Below are 20,630 nucleotides of genomic sequence, written 5' to 3' on the forward strand. Positions count from 1 at the left end.
TGTTCACTCCCTTCTCTGACTTTTGAACAAAAACAGCGTAGGTAGGAGGGGACGCTAGAATAAGGAGAGGAGATAGAAGATTCAGAATTGGCAGAAAAGACAACACGCGTAAGATAAACATAAAACAACATATTCTGAAAACCAGTCAAGTAGAAAGATACCTCCTAGTTAGACTTTAGTTCAGGGAAATCACTTATACTGGTACACTGGAATAATTGAAGAATATTTGGGGGGAAAAATCGACAGCCAAAAAAGTTAATACATCCTATCCACTTTCCCTGCTCAAATGGAGAATCTTTCCAGGTTCTATGCAACATTTTGCGTCACAGAATTAGCCAAGAAAGGGGATTTGGAAGTAGCACTCCCTATCTGAGATGAAATGAAGGTCAAGGACGTTCAAGTGACTTACTTGGCACGTAGATCCATCAAGGTGAGGTTAGAATCGCCATTATACTAGCTCAGGCCACAAAGTGGGGTTTAAGCTGTGCCACAGGTAGGGCAGCAGGACCCACTAGGGCATGTCCCCTAACTCAAGTGACAAGGGCCAAAAAGGACTGAGGGCACTTCATTTCCTTGGGTGCCAGATTTTACACCCATTTCCTTCCCCATCTCTAAGCCTGGGGAAGAACACGGTGGGCTCATATCTTGCCCCCAACACACACACACACTCCTAGTTATACTATTTATAAGCCACATACCTTGGACAAGTCACTAACTCCTGAGAGTCTAAAAAAAGTGGCAATAATGCCTCCAAACTCACCAAAATGTTTTGAGTCAAAAGAAACTGTATAAACTTGCTCTGAAAACGATATCAAAATATAAATTGTTGCTATTGATGGAGTTATATATTCATAACTTTTATCTCCTCAAAAAGTCATGGAAACACAAAGAATCAATTAAAACTGCTAACTGTATAATTTTCAGAATTGTGTCCTGTACCAAGTGTAATTTCCTACCCACATTAGCAAGTAGACTTGGGCGGGCCTGTTTCTAACCTAACGGCTCTCATTTCCTAGCCGATGGCTGTCTGCCCCAAGCTCTGCCAACACATCCAAATGGCACAAGCTGAGTCTAACAAAATGAAGCTCAGCTTGAGCTTATTCGTCTCCAAGGTTAATGACTGGGTTCACTAATTGTCTTTCATATGTGTTCAGAGACTGGGGATAAGACAATAAAATAAACCATGACACTCAAGAACAGAATTATCAAAACAGACGTTACTGCTGAACTTGCTGATTTTAGGACATTCATCTGCCAATAAAAAAACAACTGCTAGAAATAAAATGTGGGTCATCTGAATGCAGATCAACAGCGCCTCTTGCACGTGCAATAAAATGTGAGTGTGCTCTGTGCTGTATATGTGCTGTGGGCGATACTCTATGCTGGGTTTATTTCTGTTTCACGAGGAATAAACTTAAGTCATAAGCTAGATGTATCTGCCTATATTTTCATTTAATTCAAGACATCCAGCTGTATCTTAGGACTAACCTGTCTTTTTAAGTAATCTTTTATACACACAAACACACACACATACACACATACACGTTTCTCAAAGAGAAGAATTACCAGATATTAGAGTCTTTCATGCTAAATTTTATGAAGCGGCATAAAATACAGACATGTCCCTTTGTGTCTTGTTACATTTGAAGAGGGGAAATTTTTTATTTATTTTTATTTTTATTCTTTTAGATGGTGTCTTGCTCTGTCACTCAGGCTAGAGTCCAGTGGCACAATCTGGGCTCACTGCAACCTCCACCTCCCAGGTTCAAGCAATTATCCTGCCTCAGCCTCCTGAGTAAGTGAGATTACAGGCGCCGGCCACCACTCCCAGCCAATTTTTCGTATTTTTTAGTAGAGGTGGGGTTTCTCCATGTTGGCCAGGCTGGTCTCAAACTCCTGACCTCAAGTGATCCTCCCGCCTTGGCCCCTTAAGAAGAGGGGAAAATTTTTAAACTACACTGTCCAATACAGTAGCCACAAGCCACAGTGGCTATCTAAATTTAAATCCGTTAAAATGAAATAAAATTTAAAATTCCATTCCTCACTTGCACCTATCACACTGCAAGTGCTCGGTAGCCATGTTTGCCTAGTACCTACCATATTTGATAGTACAGACTACAGAACATTTCTATCAGTGCAGAAATTTCTATTGGATAGTGCTGATCTAAAAACATGAATAATGATTTTTAAAAAGCAACCTACAGGCATCATGAAATGGTCCTTGTCATTTCCTTAAAAAAAATGTTGAGACAGGGTCTTCCTCTGTCACCCAGGCTGGAATGCCATGGCATGATCACAGCTTTCTGCAGCCTCAAACTCTGGGCTAAAGTGATTCTCCCTCCTCAGCCTCCCAAATAACCATGCCCGGCTAATCTTTTGTTTTTATTTTTTGTAGGGATGGGGTCTCACTATGTTGCCCAGGCTGGTCTAGAACTCCTGGAGTGAGGCAATACTCCCACTGCAGCCTCTCAGAGTGCTGGGATTACAGGTGTGAGCCACCATGCCTGGCCAAAAGTTTTTCTTTAAAGTTTATACCGTTAATTAAAATCACAGCAAATATCTTTCATGCATGCATGTGCCTCCCAAATCATGGAAACTCTGTTTTTAAAAAGTATTTTATGGTACCATTTCTTGCAAGACAAATCAAAATCACCAGCAGCAACACAGAGGAATCACTATACTGACAAGATTTGACCACAGTGGTCAACGTGTAGTTCTTTTCTTTTCGAGACAGAGTTTCACTCTTGTTACCCAGACTAGAGTGCAATGGCACGATCTCAGCTCACCACAACCTCTGCCTTCCAGATTCAAGCGATTCTCCTAACTCAGCCTCCCAGGTAGCTGGGATTACAGGTATAAGCCACCCCACCCTGCGATTTTCGTTTGTTTATTTGTTTGTTTGTTTGAGACACAGTTTCACTCTGTCAACCAGGCTAGAGTACAATGGTATGATCTCGGCTCATTGCAACCTCTGCCTCCTGGGTTCAAACAATTCTTCTGCCTCAGCGACCCAAGTAGCTGGGATTACAGTCATGCACCACCATGCCCAGCTAATATTTGTATTTTTAGTAGAGATAGGGTTTTGCCATGTTGGCCAGTCTGGCCTTGAACTCCTGACCTCAAGCGATCCACCTACCTTAGCCTCCCAAAGTGCTGGGATTATAGGCGTGACCCACTGTGCCCAGCCAACATGTGGCTCTTGACAAGCAAAAGGTTTGTCATAGTGAAGTTTGCTTGTCAAGGACTTCTGGTTCCCAATAAACTCCCAACATAAGAAAACAGATATTCCAAGGTGCTAGGGAAAGGGTACAGCAATGCCTCATATAGCCCACCTTTACGCTACCCCAAGGCAGCTGTTAAACCATTTCTTCTCCATTAACAGAAAGAGGTGGTTGGAATTTAAACATTTTAATGGCATAGTTAGGATTCCCAGCATGCATGAGTTCCTTACAATACTTTGTATCAAAATCCGTTTCATGTGAAACAGCATGTTTTAAAAACAGGTTGTCATGCACACAGTTATCCCCAAAGTGTTACTGCTGTACTTATTTCCTTCACAAAGGGCCCCTGTAAGCCATAAAATATAAGAGAATGGAACAAAAACTTAGTCTGCTTTGAATGAGTTTTGTATTTCATAGTAAACAGCAGAATACCACCCAGGCAGGGCGGTAAAAGCACGGTAGTCTGTAGTACCATTAAATCCATTCCTGTCTGGCACCACACCATCCACACTGCAGTGCACCATGATCTGGTTAAAAGGAGCACCTTTTAACCAACATTTATCACCCCCACAAGGGAAGGTGTACTCAAATGTGGTTCATTAACAATAATTTACCCCCCCTAAAAAAAAAAATCTCAAGGTATGGAGTTGAAGTCAAACAATCACAGGGATGAACAGTTTTTTGTTTTTTTTTTTTAATGTTTAAAAGAACTATTCAAAAGAAAGCAAAATAGAATCTTTTGTTAATTTCAGTTCACTTTCACTGGAAGTGTAACAAAGCAGGGAAAATGGCATTTTGATAGCAGTTGAGTTTATAAAGCACCACCTCATCTGATCCTCACAGTGGCCCTAAGGAGGAGAATCAAGAAGTTTAGGAGTGGTGACTTGGACAAAATTACTCAATAAGTGGCAGACCCAGAAGTCAAATCCATAGCATCCACCCTATTTGTCAATACTGTCCCCACAGAAATAAAATATTTTTGGACCATATGGAACAAGAATGGCCCCTGGCAACATCAACCGTGCAACCCAGAAATCAAAAAGCAAAGTGGTTCCAAGTTTGAAACAAAGTGATTCCAAGTTTGAAACAAAGTGATTCCAAGTTTGAAACAGTGCTGGAAACAGAATGTCGGATTTGCGCAAGGGAAAAGAGTACCTTATTCTCCGAGTCCAAGAGACAGCAGAGCCACCCAACATAAGAGAAGCATGCCCGGGAGGGTGAAATGCACCCTCTGTGAACAATGGAGGAGCCACTCTCACCTGTGATTCACCTAACGATTCACCTCCGATTCGCCACCTTGTCACCTCCGATTCACCTCGTTCACCTAATGATTCCATGAACGAGCATTGTAATAGGATATAGATCCCTATTCCCCTCTTGGTAAGCAGGTCAGGAATATGTATCAAGAGGCAACAGGCAAAACCCTCTGGAAAGTTCAAGGAACTGCAAGCTGTTCCATATGGACTTGTGTGCATTTTATCCTATAAACCAAGGGAAGCCATTGGGGGTTTTAAGCTCCAGTATAATGTGGGGGAGGTCATTGTTAAGAGCAGAAGATGGTTTGAGAGGAAGTAAGGTGGAGGCAGAGAAACCAAGTAGGAGGCTTTGTAGTAGGCAAGTGATACTGGAACTAAGGGAAAATTAATAGCATCATCATAATAATTCCCATTTAAGTTGCTACCATTGACCAGGCACTATGCTAAGTGCTTTACATTTAGTGTGAAATTTAATCTTCATTTCTGCCACGTCAAGTGGGGACTATTACCATCCCCTTTTTATAAAGAAAGCAATGCACAGAAAAGCGAGGTCACAGACAGCTGGGAAATAAAAGAGCCAGTTTGAACTTGGTTGACTCAGCTAGAGTGCTGACTCTGGGCCACACTCCCTTGCAGCATGGCAGAAAATAGACGAAAGATGGGGTGAATTCCAACAACAGAAATTGCCAGCACCTGCTGACTATGAGAGACGGAGATAAAGGAGGAGGAATCTGAGCTTCCCCAGGGGAGTGCAGCCAGGTCACACTGTGTGGGTAATGGTACCACTTGCAGGAAGATATTTATCTTGATGTTAGTTAATCCTGGCAACCTGGGAGCATCCCCCTGGGTACAACCATGAAAGGGAGAACAAGCTCTAATGCCAGCATTTCCCACACTGCTGGGACTGTGCGCTTGCAGGTCTGTGCCCTTTCCTGGATGGGAAGGTCTGTAGCTGAAGACCCCTAGAAGAAAGTCTATGGATGCAGGGTAGGGTGTAGCATTGGGGGTACAAATATAAGGAAACTACGACGTGCTATGTTTGCGCAGTTTTCCAGGAAGTGGGCCCACAGCTTTGATCACAGTCTCAGAAGGTTGTCAGTCACCTCCCAAAATTTAGAGAACAGTTATACTACCTGAGGAGTCCCCAGGTCAGGGAATGCGTTCTTAGTCAAGTGCTTGCTTCCCTAGCACGCAGCACAGTGGCTGGGATAGAAAAAGCTTTAATACAGGGAGTGTGTTGAGTGAATGCTGAAGTGTGCAGCCATTAAAAATGAACTTTATGCAACTTGGAAAAATGCATATGAGGTGTTAAGTTCAAAATACAAGCGTCTGTAAATAAAGAATTTATGGTGATATTCTGAGAACATACGAATAACCTGTTTCTTACAACATTCACCCAGTGGCTTTAGTATCCACCAATGATCCTTATTTGAATCCGTTATTACACTGGAGATGACATCTACATTTTTAATTGGCTTTTCTTTTTTCTTTACTTTTATATTTTCTTAGTATTATTATGGACTCATGGAATTTCAGATAATGAAATGTGTTATAATCTAATACTGTGATTGTTCTTTTTGATGTTGAAATTGTCCAAATAAAGGCCAGTGGGAGCCCTTTCAAGCTGGCTTCTTTGACCTTTGAAAACTCACATCCCATTCATTTTCAGCTGTTCCTTGCTTTAAATACAGCAATATGTTCCAGATTTATCTTGTACTTCCCCTGCCCCAGGCCTGGAATCAACCATTTCTTCCAGGAGCAAATTCATTTCAAATTCTTGGTATTTAAAAACCAAAATGGAGGAAAATGTTCCTTTGCAAAGGAGATCTCCAGATCGTCACTGTATCACTCTTTCATCTTTTCTGTAGGTTTGCAAGTTTTCAAAATAAAAGTTTGGGGTATGTGTGTTACTATTATTATTACAACCACAGAAAGAATCATATACTGGTATAGACTCATAGGAAATATTTGAAAATGACCACAGTAATTATGTTAGGCTGGTGGGTTTGTGAATGCTTTTTTTTTTTCCTCTTTTCCAAATTTTCTGTAATGCTACATGTAGAAGTCAACAGGAAACAAAATCATCCCAGGCTACAAGTCAGCGTGTTACTTAGCAAGAAAACCCCGATATATTGTCACAGAAGAGAGACCAGAGACAATGGTGAATAAAATGGGTGCCTTTTCACCCTGACTGCTGCCAGGACTCAACAAGTATAGATTGGAGGGCTAAGCACAGAGGACAGAATGGACTTAGATCCTAGGGGCACACAAAGGAAACAGGAAACAGAAAGAACCAGTTCCAGGTGTGTACTTCCTTTAAGGACTCTCTTATTGCAAAGTAGTTTCAGCTTTTGGGTTTGTCTGAAACAGTCAAGCAAATACAGTGAATCACTGAGTACCTTTCCCTCCTGTTGTTTTTGTACCACCCTGCTTCCTGTTTTGCCACAAAAAGATGACTTATCTGCACAAGAGACAGTAATTGCTGGATGGAGACATGGAATCCAAAGTTCCAAAACGAGAATAAAATTCTACTCAAATGACTCAAGATTCTGGTTTTATAATTTAAAATGTTTCCCAAAAAGCTGCATTTCTGTGAACTGCAAACAACCCCATCTAAGTTTTTGCTTTCTGATATACATCAAGCACTGTTCAAGGAGGAGAGTTTTACTCTGATCTGACAAATAAAAACTGGAAGTTGTGCCTAAACTTGGTGTGTAGTGATTGTTCTCAATAGCCTTGCAGGCAGCCACAGAGACACACATGCCGAAAAACAACCTATTAATGAACTTTAGACTCTGATCTTTCTCTTGTTGCTTAAAAATGGAATTCTAGGCCTCAGGACAGGCACAGTGGGTCATGCCTGTAATCTCAGCACTTTGAGAAGCCAAGGCAGGCAGATTGCTTGAGCCCAGGAGTTTGAGACCAGCCTGGGCAACATAGGGAGACCCTGCCTCTAAAAAAAAAAAAAAAAAAAAAAAAAATTCCAGAAAGAGATTAGATGCTCTGTTTCTAGATTTAAACAAACAAACAAAAAACTGGCAATTACAAGCACCTTCATATATTCTCATGAAATTTATTTCTTATAATTACATGAAGCAGTCTCATTCCTTTACATTATGTGTCAGCAAGGCCATGCAAATTTGTGGTTGCCTTTTATACATAAGACAAATTATGTTTAGACATCACAGGAGAGAGATCAGCAAAGAATTGCAATGATGTATTTAATGGACCACTACTTTCCATTGGATTTATTTATTCTCAAAATGGTTTTTTAGACTCGTGTAAAGAAGAGTTAACAGCAGGCCTGAGGCTGCTATCTTTAGAAGACCCTGCTTACAGGGTTAGTTCTTGGCTGGTGTCTGGGAACACAGCTTTCGGAATGTGTGGACCATTACTAAACGATAAAGTCCTTTCGCTGGGCTTACGCCGTCCAACAAACAATGTGATCTACGGTGAACACCTGCTTTCCCTTTGGCAGTCTGAAATTTTGGTGGTTGCTAGGTAGAAAATGCCTATGTGACCAGCCCCAGAAATATCCCTAAACTCTGAATCTCAAACTGGCTCCTTTGGGCAGAAACATCACATATGCATAGTTACATTTTCACTGCTGGAAGGAAGGTGACCTCTATGTGACTTATCACAGGAAAGAGAGAGCATAGGAAATGTGCAAATGAATTTCTCCAAATTCTACTTATCCTTCCCATTATTGATCTTGCTGTGCATGTTTACTTTGCCACCGTAATAAATATTAGCTATAAGGCCGGGCATGGTGGCTCATGCCTATAATCCCAGTACTTTGGGAGGCCGAGGCACATGAACCACCAGTGGTAAGGAGTTCAAGATCAGCCTGGCCAACATGGTGAAACCCCCTCTCTACTAAAAATACAAAAATTAGCTGGGCGTGATGGCAGGCACCTATAATCCCAGCTTCTCAGGAAGCTCAGACACAAGAATCACTTGAACCCAGGAGGTGGAGTTTGCAGTGAGCCAAGACTATGCCATTGCACTCCAGCCTGGGCAACAAGAGCAAAACTCCATCTCTAAATAAATAAATAAATAAATATTAGCTATAAGTACAGCTATATTCTGATTACTTCCAGCAAATCACCAAAGTGTGGGCAGTCTTAAGGGGACCCACTAAACAAGATTCTTAGTTTGATTTTGCATGTATTTTTGAATAGCTCATGAAAATCTAAAAAATACTGTCCTGAAGCTACTATGCCCTTGAACTGACCACTACAAGTCTAAAACCAGGTGGAATTGATCTTCCTAACTGCTGCCATTTTGTAGATTATGAAGTAGCTGAGAATTTAGCTCACTAGCTGTAAATCCCAAAATAATATTCTTATTTTAACTTCCCAGGACTTAAAAGTTAAATGCTCTCCACTAGGCAGAATGCAGAAGTTACAGCTCAGGTACACTTGACTCAAAGCCAAGGATTTTTACACTTCATGCTTTAAAGACACTGGGTGTACACGTGCCATACAGTTGAATATCATCAGAGCTAACTTCTGGGAAAGGAAGTCATTATTCTAGTGTTTGTATTCCTTGTCACATTTGTTTAGTGTTGATTACAAGCAGTAATCTTGTTTGATAGAAACACAGCCCCAACTCAGCTCACATTAGAGCATGGTATCAGAGCAGTCATTTGCTTTTCAAAGCTCACTAATCCCATGGAGCTGGGCAGAGAGGAGCTGAAGTGCAAGGTTCCTCTGGAATCCTGGTATCTGTCACTGGATTAATTCATAGTCACCATCCTTAGTTGGAAAACTCACTGAAATGTGTACTCCCCTCCTACGTGCATTTATTACTTTAATGGGTAATGAACAACCCTGTGTGCAAGGGAGCCAGGGAGACAAAGATAAATAAGATGTTGGCTGGCCTTAAGGAATGCTTCAGTTTGTGGCTGATACACATAGGAATTCCCTCAGTGCCATGGAAGCCTACTAGTCAGCTATAACTCCAATGCCAGCATCAGAATATGGTTATAAGATCTTTCCTTCTCTCTGAGATAAATTATATCTTGCTAAGAAGTCACTAGCAATCAGTTGGTTTTTTCATAAACTAACGGGAACATTTTTTTTGTTTTTTGTTTTTTGTTTTGAGATGGGTCTCGCTCTGTCACCCAAGCTGGAGTTCATGGAGTGCAGTGGTGCAATCTCAGCTCACTGCAATCTCTGCCTCCTGGGTTCAAGTCATCCTCCTGCCTCAGCCTCTTTAGTAGCTGGGACTACAGGCATGTGCCACCAGGTCTGGCTAATTTTTGTACATTCAGTAGAGACGGGGTTTCACCACGTTGGCCAGGCTGGTCTCGAACTCCTGACCTCAGGTGATCCCACCCACCTTGGCCTCCCAAAGTGCTGGGATTACAGACATGAGCCACTGCACCCTGCTAGAAGCTTTACCCGGCACCACCACCCCCATGTGGGAATTGGCAGGCCATAAAAAACAAAGGTGGGCAGTCCACACGAGCCAGATGGGATTTGTATATTAGTCAGTATTTGCAAACAGCTAGATAGTTACAAGTGAATTATTTCACCCAGCCATCTATGTTGTCCCACTATCACCTTCCTTTCAGTGTGAGAATCTAAAATAATGGGAATTGTAAAATGGCCACAAAGGGTCACAGCGCACATCTGACATGGGAGCACACAAGGATGTCCAATTTGTGGCATAAGCCACAGAACACAGGAAGCAGTCTCAGAACACAGGAAGCTCTTCTTCAGATGAAATCTCTTGCAGAACCACGGCACATGAGCCAGATAAAGTGGAGCTGCTCAGCTGAAGCCGGAAAGAGCCCAGAGTCTCCACGGCCTGCTCCTCGCAGCAGCCCAGACTCCAGCTCCGAGGGCACAGTTTGAAAGTCAGTGCACTGGTTCACGACTGAAAGGGGTGAACATTAATTCAGTAAGATGCCCAAAGTGCAAAATATGTGAAGCTGTTCCCATATGAACACACAGCGAAAGGAAGTGCTAGAGAGCTGTGAGCTTCTCCTAGCAGGTAATGACACAAATAAGCAGGCTTGTATAACAAGCACACACATGCACACCATACACAAATCCTGGCAGCCCTCAATGGCAACACTGCAAGTGTTGTTTGCCAGAAGGAGGGTTGGCAGTGGTAGTCTTCTAAACAACATATATCTGGTTATTACGGCAGTAACCCCTATCAAATCTATGATATGCTGGCTGGTTACTTCAGCTTTTAAAGTTATTAGGTACAATATTCTTGGATGAGAAGAAATAAAAATAAACTCTCCCCAAACTAGTATTTAAATGTAATGAAATTTCAGACAGGCACAGTGGCTCATGCCTGTAATCTCAACTGGGAGGCCAAAGCAGGCAGATCACTTGAGGTCAGGAGTTCAAAACCAACCTGGCCAACATGGTGAAACCCTGTCTCTAATAAAAACACAAAAATTAGCTGGGCATGGTGGCGCACACCTGTAGTCCCACCTACTTGGCAGGCTGAGGCAGGAGAATCTCTTGAACCCAGGAGGTGGAGGTTGCAGTGAGCCGAGATTGCTCTACTGCACTCTAGTCTGGGCAATAGAGCAAGACCCTGTCTCTAAATAAACAAATAAATGTAATAAATTTCCATTTTTAAAAAATATCCCTAAGGATTTTTTATTCAAACTTGATTTTTAAAAATCATTGTACAGGCTGGGCACAGTGGCTCATACCTATAATCCCAGCACTTCAAGAAGCCAAGGAGGGAGGATTGCTTGAGGTCAATAATTCAAGACCAGCCTGGACAATATACTGAGACCTTATCTCTACAAAAATAATAAATTTTAAAAATTAGCCAGGCATGGTGGTGTGTGCCTGTAGTCCTAGCTATTTGGGAGACTGAGGCAGGAGGATTGCTTGAGCCTAGGAGTTCAAGGCTGCAGTGAACTATGATTGTGCCAATGCACTCCAACCTGGGTGACAGAGCCAGACCCTGTCTCTAAGAAAATAATAAATAAATAACAGTTTGCCTGGAAGAATAGCAAAATACATTAAAAATTTTAATAATGGTGGAAGTAGGATCGATAAGGTCTAGATTTATAATAACACTATGAAAATGAAAAGGATGGTAAAAGTTCAGGTGTAAGAAATAAAACCATCAACAGAACAAAATAGAAATCCCTGAAACAAAGTCAAATTACTCAACTCATTGGCCAAATCCTAGCCTCACAGATTCCACTGAAAATAAAATCCATATAGATTACAAACTATAAAATTGAAGCCACAAAAGTACTAGAGGAAAACACAGGGGTTATTATTTACATAATCGTTCCATAAGGAAAGATGTTAGGCATGAGACTAAAGGCAGAATCCACAAAAGTAAAATATTTGACTACATACATTTTTTAAAAACATAAAAAAGGACTAAACTCTTTAGGGAGAATAAAAACTACCATTAACAATTTGGAAGGAAGGCAAAATCACCATGAAAAATATTTGCAGCCTAACAAAGGATTAATGACCTTTATACATAAAGAGCTTACCAATAAGTAAGGAAAATAATACAATACCAAAATCAAGAAAAGATATGAACAAGCTATTCACAAAACAAGGAGCCAAGAAACATATAAAATATTCATATACATTAATCAAAGAATCAACAAAAGAAAATCTTTTCACTTATCAAATGAAAAAAATTTCTAAAATAATATCCAGTGTCATCATGATTTGGAAAGCTGACATATTACTACTGTAGGCGTGATTAAATTATTTTCATGAAGAGGAGAAAATTAAGAGAATAAAACTGACTCTTCACATAAAAAAAATTCTATAATGGCATTGATTTTTGTAAGAAACCCTAAGATGCTAATACTATGCATCTTGTTTTATTGCTAAGATCAGTAAGCTGGTTACCTGGGAGACAGTCTGCAACCCTGCTGCAAGTAGGCATTCAGGTTCCCAGTTGCCGCAAGTAAGAGCCCCAGGTACGGAGGGGAAGGCTTCATCGGCCTAGAAGTAAACTCAGGATGGAACTGGACACCAACAAAATAGGGATGATCTGAAATGAGAACAATCATGATGTGATTAAAGCAGACAAACATGAGAACTGCTTTAAAGGTCTTCTTATCTTTGAACATAAAAGCTCATTAAATGACAAGATGATTCTTTAACCTATCATTACAGTCAGTTCCTTATACTATCCATCCATTCCTGCATGGAATTTCAAATTGTAAAACACATCTTGGAAATTTTATATGTGGAAGGTGTCAGAGTGAGCAAAGTCAAGCAAAAATTTTTGAATGGCAAGAAGAACTCTGCTTTCCCAAAATCTGCCTGCTTTTTGAAGGCACTTTGTAGATTTATGTTGGTTCGATTTCCCTTGGACTTTAAGCTAACCCTGGGTCTTTCTTTCCTTTACGTGGCTTCAGGCCATTTCCTGCAAGGTCTTCTCCTTTCCCCTGGTATAAACCAGTACAATATCAACCCATTGAGCTATCCTTGGGAATACAGCAGGACAACTGCTTTTCTAGTCACAGCTTTAAGTTGGGTATTAATCATAGCACCATAAAACTGAGCATTTTTTGGACAAAGTGATTCAGAGCAATGATCCATTCATTCAAATATCCTGTCCCTGGCTATGACTCAAACTAAAGATAATAAAATATAGTAAGTTTTAGAGGGGGAAGAAAATATAACTTTAAAGGTTTCAATGAGGTACTTTATCAAATGATCTAAAATCTAGTATGGAATTCAAAATCACAAATTCCTATCACTTACCACCAAAGATCCAAAGCTACTACTACAGTAATAGGGAAATGATGATTGAATGCAAATGTCTACTTTCCTAAGGTAATCATTTAAAGCCCTGCTAGAATGGCTATTATTAAAAAGTCAAAAAACAACAGATGCAGGCAAGGCTGTGGAGAAAAGAAAACCTACTATTGGTGGGAATGTAAGTTATTTCAGCCACTGTGGAAAGCAGTTTGGAGATTTCTCAAAGAATTTAAACCAGAATTACCATTTAACTCAGCAATCCCATTACTGGGTATATACCCAGAGGAAAACAAATCACTCTACAAAAAAAGACACATGCACTTATATGTTCATGGCAGCAGTATTCACAATAGCAAAGACATGGAATCAACTAGATGCCCATCAATGGTGGATTGGATAAAGAAAATGTGGTACATATATACCATGGAATAGCATGTAGCCATAAAAATGAAACCATGTCCTTTGCAGCACCATGAATGCAGCTGGGGTCCATTATTCTAAGTGAATTAACATGGGAACAGAAAACCAAATACTGCATGTTCTCACTTACAAATGGGAGCTAAACATCAGGTACTCATAAAGATAGGAACAATAGACACTGGGAACTACCAGAGTGGGGACGGAGAGGGGAGTGCAAGAGTTGAAAAACTATCTGTTGGGTACTCTGGTCAGTACTTGGGTAATGGAATCCATATCCCAAACCTTAGCATCACACAATATACCCACGTAACAAATTTGCACGTGGGCCAGGCACAGTAACTCACACCTATAATCTCAGCTCTCTGGGAGGCTAAGGTGGGCAGATTGCTTGAGCCTGGGAGCTCAAGACCAGCTGGGCTAACATGGTGAAACCCTGTCTGTACAAAAAATACAAAAATTAGCTGGGCGTGGTGGCGTGCACCCGTGGTCCCAGTTACTTGGGAGGCCAGTTACTTGGTGGGAGAATCACTTCGGCCCAGGAGGTGGAGGTTGCCATGAGCCATGATCATGCCACTGCACTCCAGCCTGGGTGACCAAGTGAGACCCTGTCTCAAAAAAAAAAAAAAAAAAAGGTCTGCACATATACTCCTGCATCCAAAATGAAAGTTGAAATTATGTTTTTTTAAAAAGCTCTACTATGGAAAATGGTAGCCACTAGCCACACGTAGCTACTTAAATTCATTAAAATTAATTGAGCATTTGAGACATGTTCAAAGTCACATGTGGCTAAAGGCTACCATATTGGATAGGGCTGACTAGTTCTATCATTGCAGTGAGTTTTTTTAATTTTTTCTTTTTTAACGAAAAAAAGAAAAAATTAAAAAGGTTTTAATTTTAATTTAAAAAGGTTTTTACATTGCAGTGAGTTCTATAGGACAGCTCTGATCACAGAAAAATCCAGTGTAGAAATCCTCTACATCTAAGAAGAAACCTCCTTGAATTAGAGGAACATACAGGTAAGAAAGCCTGATAAGGGGAATGCCACCTTCTCCTAGCAATGTATTCCCTCAAGAAATGCAGAGAAGTCATCCACTTAGAGAAGAAATTAAGCAACGTAGCTTTAAATTTAAGAGACAATAAATCTTACTGCAGAACATCTAGGGACATCTTTGGAAAAAAAAAAGCAGGCAGTAATTGTGCTTTCATATCTCTACAGACGGACTAAGCAATGTAATCATGTAATAGCCAGGGACAGAATATGTGAATGAATGGATCATTGCTCTGAATCACTTTATCCAAAAAATCCTCTACACCAATATGAGGGGAAACTAAAAAGCTTTTATTTTGATGATGTTCTATCAGCCAGATAAAATTGTCTTTAAAATAATGCTTTTGATTGCTTTAAACCAAATTCTGAAGTTATATAATATTAATCTCAAGCTTTGTTGTTCCTGTCAGAACCCTTCAGGAACAGTGGAGATTCATGGATATGTTTCCAAGGGGTACCTACGATCAAAATCTTCTGGGGAATTTTCCTTAATAACTGCTTGCGGTCAGCTTTTAAAAACTGCAAGGTTTTACAGCAGCTCTCATTTCCTTTTCAATCCACATGAAATTTGAAAGCCTCAATGGGAGTCTAAATCCTTATGATAAAAGAAGCTTCTAAGTATTTGATGACAGTAATGAGAACCAGGAGAATTAAAAGTGAATAAGTACTTAAACAAAGTAAACAAATAGTAATTTGCTTAAGAAATTTTCTGCCTTCTCACATGCTAGGAAGATTTAAGAGGCTTCAATGCCAACAGCAAGATCCACATTTTAATTCTAAATGATGGTCATTTCCATCAGAAAAACTCCTGGAAATGCATACTTACTATTCTAATTCAAAACTCTAAGCATGAATTCATCACCTTAGGTAGAATGTGAAAACAAGCAGAATAATAAAATCCCACAGCAGTGGTGGCAGAAGGAGGTAACCACCTGGGTTTGCTCTTGCCCCACAAGACTAGCTGGATGGCCCTGGGCCTGTCATTTAGCTTCTTTGCACCCTGGTCTCCTCTGTGAAGTGGGAATAGCATCACCTGTTTTGTTAGTTACATAAGGTATGCAAAGTCCCTAGCAAGAGGTCTACTGACAAGCATCCAGTAAGTGCACACTAAATGTCCATTGCTTTCCTTCTTTCAGGTCTAGGTAAAATGCTGCTCTGTTCAAAGAAGCCTTCTCAGACTTCAATTCTCCCCTCTGCTCAGGACTCTAGAAGTACGTGAACGGATCAGAGACAAAAAGGGAAAGAGACAGAGAAAAGAAGTGATAGTGCTAAGATGGAGAAAGAAGAGGGAGGTTAGAAGATGCGGTAGGTAATCCAGTTTATCTGGAGCCTAAAGCATATAGGCTGGAAGTGTAGGTTCTGGAACATCACGCTACCATTTTTTACAGTATCCTGCACACATTTGTACCAATATACGAGAGTGGTTTATCCAACAAATTAGTGTCACTACACACTGCAGAGTTCTGTCCTTGTTAGGTGGTATAGGAGAAGCGGTGCTTGGAAGCAGGAAGGAGATTGAGGACAAATGTGAGCTGGGGTTGGCATGCACTGGGACTAGTGTTTTAGGGGGAGCAATGCAATTCCAAACACCAGCTTTCCTTCCAGAGGCAGAATCTGCAGGACTTGACAATCCACTACAAGTTGGGATCTGAAGGGGAAGACGAGCTAATATTTGAAATTTCTAGCCTGATAGTCTAGTAGAATGAGTCTCCACCAGGGGCAAATGTGCCCCCACCCCAGGACTTTCTTTCTTTCTCTCATTCTCTCTCCCTCTCTCTTTTTTTTTTTTTTTTTTTTTTTTTTTTTGAGATAGGGTCTTGCTCTGTCACCCAGGCTGGAGTGCAGTGGCATGATCATGGCTCAAGAGACCCTTCTACCTCAGCCTCACGAGTAGCTGGGACCACAGGCACGAGCCACCATGCCCACCTAATTTTTTAATTTTTTTGTAGAGAGAGGGTCTCACCATGTTGCCCAGGCTGGTCTGGAACTCCTGGTCTCAAGTAATCTTCCCACTTTGGCCTCCCAATGTGTTGGTATTACAGGTGTTAGCCACTGCACCTGGCCCGCCAGGGGCATTTTATGATGTCTGGAGATATTTTGGATTGTCACAACATTGGCCACATGAAGAAGAATTGTCTTGGGCCACACATAAAATACACTAACACTAATGATAGCTGATGAGCTAAAAAAAAAAAAATGCAAAAGAATCTCATAATGTTTTAAGAAAGTTTGCGAATTTGTGTTGGGCGGCATTCAAAGCCGTCCTAGGCTGCATGCAGCCCGCGGGCAGTGGGTTGAACAAGCTTGCTCTACAGTGCACAGGACAGCCTCCACAACAAAGTATTATCCCACTCCAAATGTCAATCAACAGTGGCAAGGCTGAGAAATCCTGGACAGTGAGACTGATGACATCTTAACAGAAACAGTCAGGAGAATGAACTAATAGGGAGAGCATGTAAATTTAGTTTTAAATAAGTTGAGATGGAAGTGTCAAGAGAACATCCAAATAGACAAATAAGTCAAGGAGGCATGTGAAAATGTTAAATTCAAGTTAGTTAAATGAAGTGTATGCGTGTGAGTCTAGCCCAGGAGTTAGCAAATGTTTCTGTAAAGGGTCAATATTCTGTAAAGGGTAAATATTTCAGGCTTTGTGAGTCATAAGGTCTCTTTCTTAACTATTCATCTCTGCCATGGTAGCATAAAAAACAGCCATAGGCCAGATGCAGCTGTTCATGAGATCACATTATGCCTGTAATCTCAGCATTTTGGGAGGCCAAGGAGGGAAGATGCCTTAAGCCCAGGTGAGACCAGCTTAAGCAACATGGCCTCTACAAAAAATTTAAAAATTGGCCAGGCGTGATGGCTCGCCCCTGTAATCCCAGCAATTTGGGAGCCCAAGGTGGGAGGATCACAAGGTCAGGAGTTCAAGACCAGCCTGGCCAACACAGTGAAACCCCATCTCTAATAAAAAAAAAACACAAAAATTAGTCGGGAGGCTAAGGCAGGAAAATTGCTTGAACCCAGGAGGTGGAGGTTGCAGTGAGCTGAGATTGTGCCACTGAACTCCAACTTGGGCAACAGAGTGAGACTTCATCTCAAAAAAAAAAAAAAGTTAGCCAGGCAGGGTGATGCACACTTGTGGCCCCAGCTACTCAGGAGGCTAAGGTGGGAGGATTGTTTGTGCCCAAGAGGTCAAGACTGCAGTGAGCCATGATCATGTCACTGCACTCCAGCCTGGGTAACAGAGCTAGACCCTGTCTCAAAGACAATAAAAATAAAAAGCAGCCATAGACAAGACATAAATCAATGAGTGTTGCTGTTGTCAGGGCTCAGAAAACGCTACCCTAAAGTACTTTGAACAGAAGGCGACTAGGAAGACCTCCGAAGCAAGAAGGTCACTCTGATGTTCTCCCGCCTTTCCGTGTGAAAGCTGGCCATAAAGAAATTCTCTGAACTACCTACCTTTCCTAAAAGTAGGTCATAAAACCCTCATTCCAGATGAATCCTGCTCTAGACCTGGGGGAATGGGATGCTACAGAGAGAGGCCAAGAAGAATCTGAGCAGACAGGCCTTTCTGGGTTTCCCGTCAGTCTGTTACCATTAGAGTATGCCCTTTTGTCCAATCACATTGCTACATGGCTGTCCACTGTTCAACGAACCTAAGATAAAAATGAAGTTTTCCCTAGGTCTTTGGGTCTTCATTCCTGAAAACTCACGTGTCTCATAAAACTTTGATTAAATACATTTGTTATACTTTTCTCTTGTCAACCTATCTTGTTATAGGGCTGTTGGTCATGACCCTTATGATGGGTAAGAAGAAGGTCACAGATAACACCTTTCCACCCCTAAACTGTGTTCCACTAAAACTTTATTTATGGACACAAATTTGAATGGCACATAATTTGCACATGTCATAGGCAGTCTTCTTTTTAAAATTTTTTTAACCATTAAAAAACGTAAAAAATCATTTTCAGCTCATAAGCTTGCTGTAAACAGTAGGCCGAACATGGTGCACAGGCAATAGTTTGCCAGCCCCTGGGCTAGAACATCAAGACAAAGAGCTGAGACCAGCTGTGACCATGAGCTTACCATGTCCTTGCAAAGATGATCGAGAAGAACACTGCCTTCTGTCTCATCAATAATAAATGTGTAGTTTGTGCCTATGTGCTCACAGGTGTTCCAGCCTAGTTACTAACAACAACTTTGGTGTTCTTCCGATGCCTTTATTTCTGTTCTGTTTGGTCTTAAAAAGAACTCTGGTGACAGTGAGTAGTGTTCAGAAGTAAAATGACTGACCCATGCTTGACCACCCAGCACAGTGGAGAAAGGCAGGAGAGAAGCCAGGTCCCTCACGTAACAGATATCAGCATTAAATGAGGTGGCACTTGGCTATTCTTCCATAAAGGAGGAGAGCAGGCAGGGTACCATTCAACAGTGCCACTCTGCTTTTCCCAGAGCACCTAACCTAGAGGCTGGCACAAACAAGTAGCCTCAGAAAGACAGGAGTTGGTAAGGAAGCATACTGCTTGTAGAACTGGTAGGCTTGGAATAATACATCATTTTATGGTGTAGTCAGACTAATAGGCCCCAAAATGATTAGGATTATAAGCAGTCTGTATTTTTGAGACCAAGTCTTGCTGTTGCCCAGGCTGGAGTGCAGTGACACAATCTCTGCTCACTGCAACCTCTGCATCCTGGATTCAAGCTATTCTCCTGCCTCAACCTCCTGAGTAGCTGGGACTACAGGAGCACACCACCATACCTGGCTAATTTTTATATTTTTAGTAAAGATGGGGTTTCACCATGTTGGCCAGCCTGGGCTTGAACTCCTAACCTCAGGTGATCTGCCTACATCGGCCTCCCAAAATGTTGGGATTAAAGGCATGAGTCACCATGCCTGGCCAGCAGTCTGGTTTTTTTCATGTACTTTATAATTACATATTTATTTCAAAGGAGAGAAGAAAAGAAAGAATGCAAACAAACTGGGTCTCAAATTAATCTGTTGTCAACCAAAAGGCAGGTTACCAGGAAGCTTTTCAAAAATGAAGAGCCCACTTACTTGCCAGTTCAATGATTTCCATCCTCTCTCCATCAACATCCTGACCTACAAATTTTAAGTCATTCTCCTCAAATTCGTTGATCATGTTAGGGTTTACCTGCAAAACAAGAAATTAAGTGTTTTGGGGCCATAGAGCAATACCAGCTCCCATACCCGGTCCTTCATCAGTTGGGTGGGTTTCCTGTTTCAGTGATCCTCTAACTAGTAGTTAATATCAATATTCAATGCTCAAAGTCAATTTTAAACTTATGATGAACCTAAGATATAAAATGTAACCACAGCACCTAAATCTGGGAGGCCCACCCTCTATTACCCAAAGAAGAGATTCAAAAAGTAGACCTCTGACCCAGATATTCTGACTTGGGAACTTTGAGACTAGTTATTTATAGCCATTTCCATGTTTGCTTCTTCCCTTGAGTTATGTGTACTTACCTATCTCTCCCCAAACCACAAATTTTCTTGAGGATTAAAACTACCTTATTTCCCTTGTGACTAACCCCAGTGCTTTTAAAAGCTCTAAAGATAAGATTGGAGCAAGTTTTCTACTAAAATATCATAATAGATGGCAACTTGACGGCCTGGCTTGTGGCCCCTTCTGGCCCTCATCTCATCTGAGCCCTGTACCAAACTTAAGGCTTCCTTTTCAGCCTCTCCTTCAGTGAAATTGTTTCCCTGTCTAAAATTAAGGTGGGGTCTCACCTATTCTTTGCCATCTTAACCTCAGAGCTTTTATTCTACATTTTAATTATACCAGTTCTCATAATTTGTAATGATTTTTCCTTCCTCAACAGCTCTAAGACATAATTCACATACCATACAATTCACCTATTTAAAATACACAAACGATTTTTCGTATATTCAGATGTGTGCAACCATTACCACAATCAACTGAAAAACAAACCC

At 41.1% G+C, this 20,630-nt stretch overlaps 1 protein-coding gene across 8 annotated transcripts in view; it reads right to left on the reverse strand.

Moving 5' to 3' along the window:
* The window catches only part of CTPS2 (CTP synthase 2), a 222,903-nt gene that overhangs the window by 114,438 nt on the left and 87,835 nt on the right, over nucleotides 1-20,630 (reverse strand). For 7 of the 8 annotated variants that reach the window (XM_032285990.1, XM_032285984.1, XM_032285983.1 and 4 more), the window contains 2 exons: nucleotides 19,728-19,824; nucleotides 12,340-12,484 (listed from right to left, as the gene is read on the reverse strand). In XM_032285990.1, coding sequence (XP_032141881.1) covers nucleotides 12,340-12,484; nucleotides 19,728-19,824 — 242 coding nt within the window. Of the gene's footprint in view, nucleotides 1-9,806; nucleotides 10,361-12,339; nucleotides 12,485-19,727; nucleotides 19,825-20,630 lie in introns of those variants that run through there. The other variant, XM_032285989.1, reaches the window with a different exon arrangement.

This window comes from Sapajus apella, unplaced genomic scaffold (genome assembly GCF_009761245.1).
Source record: "Sapajus apella isolate SASKATOON/1434 unplaced genomic scaffold, GSC_monkey_1.0 scaffold17, whole genome shotgun sequence".
In the NCBI taxonomy this organism is placed as follows: domain Eukaryota; kingdom Metazoa; phylum Chordata; class Mammalia; order Primates; family Cebidae; genus Sapajus; species Sapajus apella.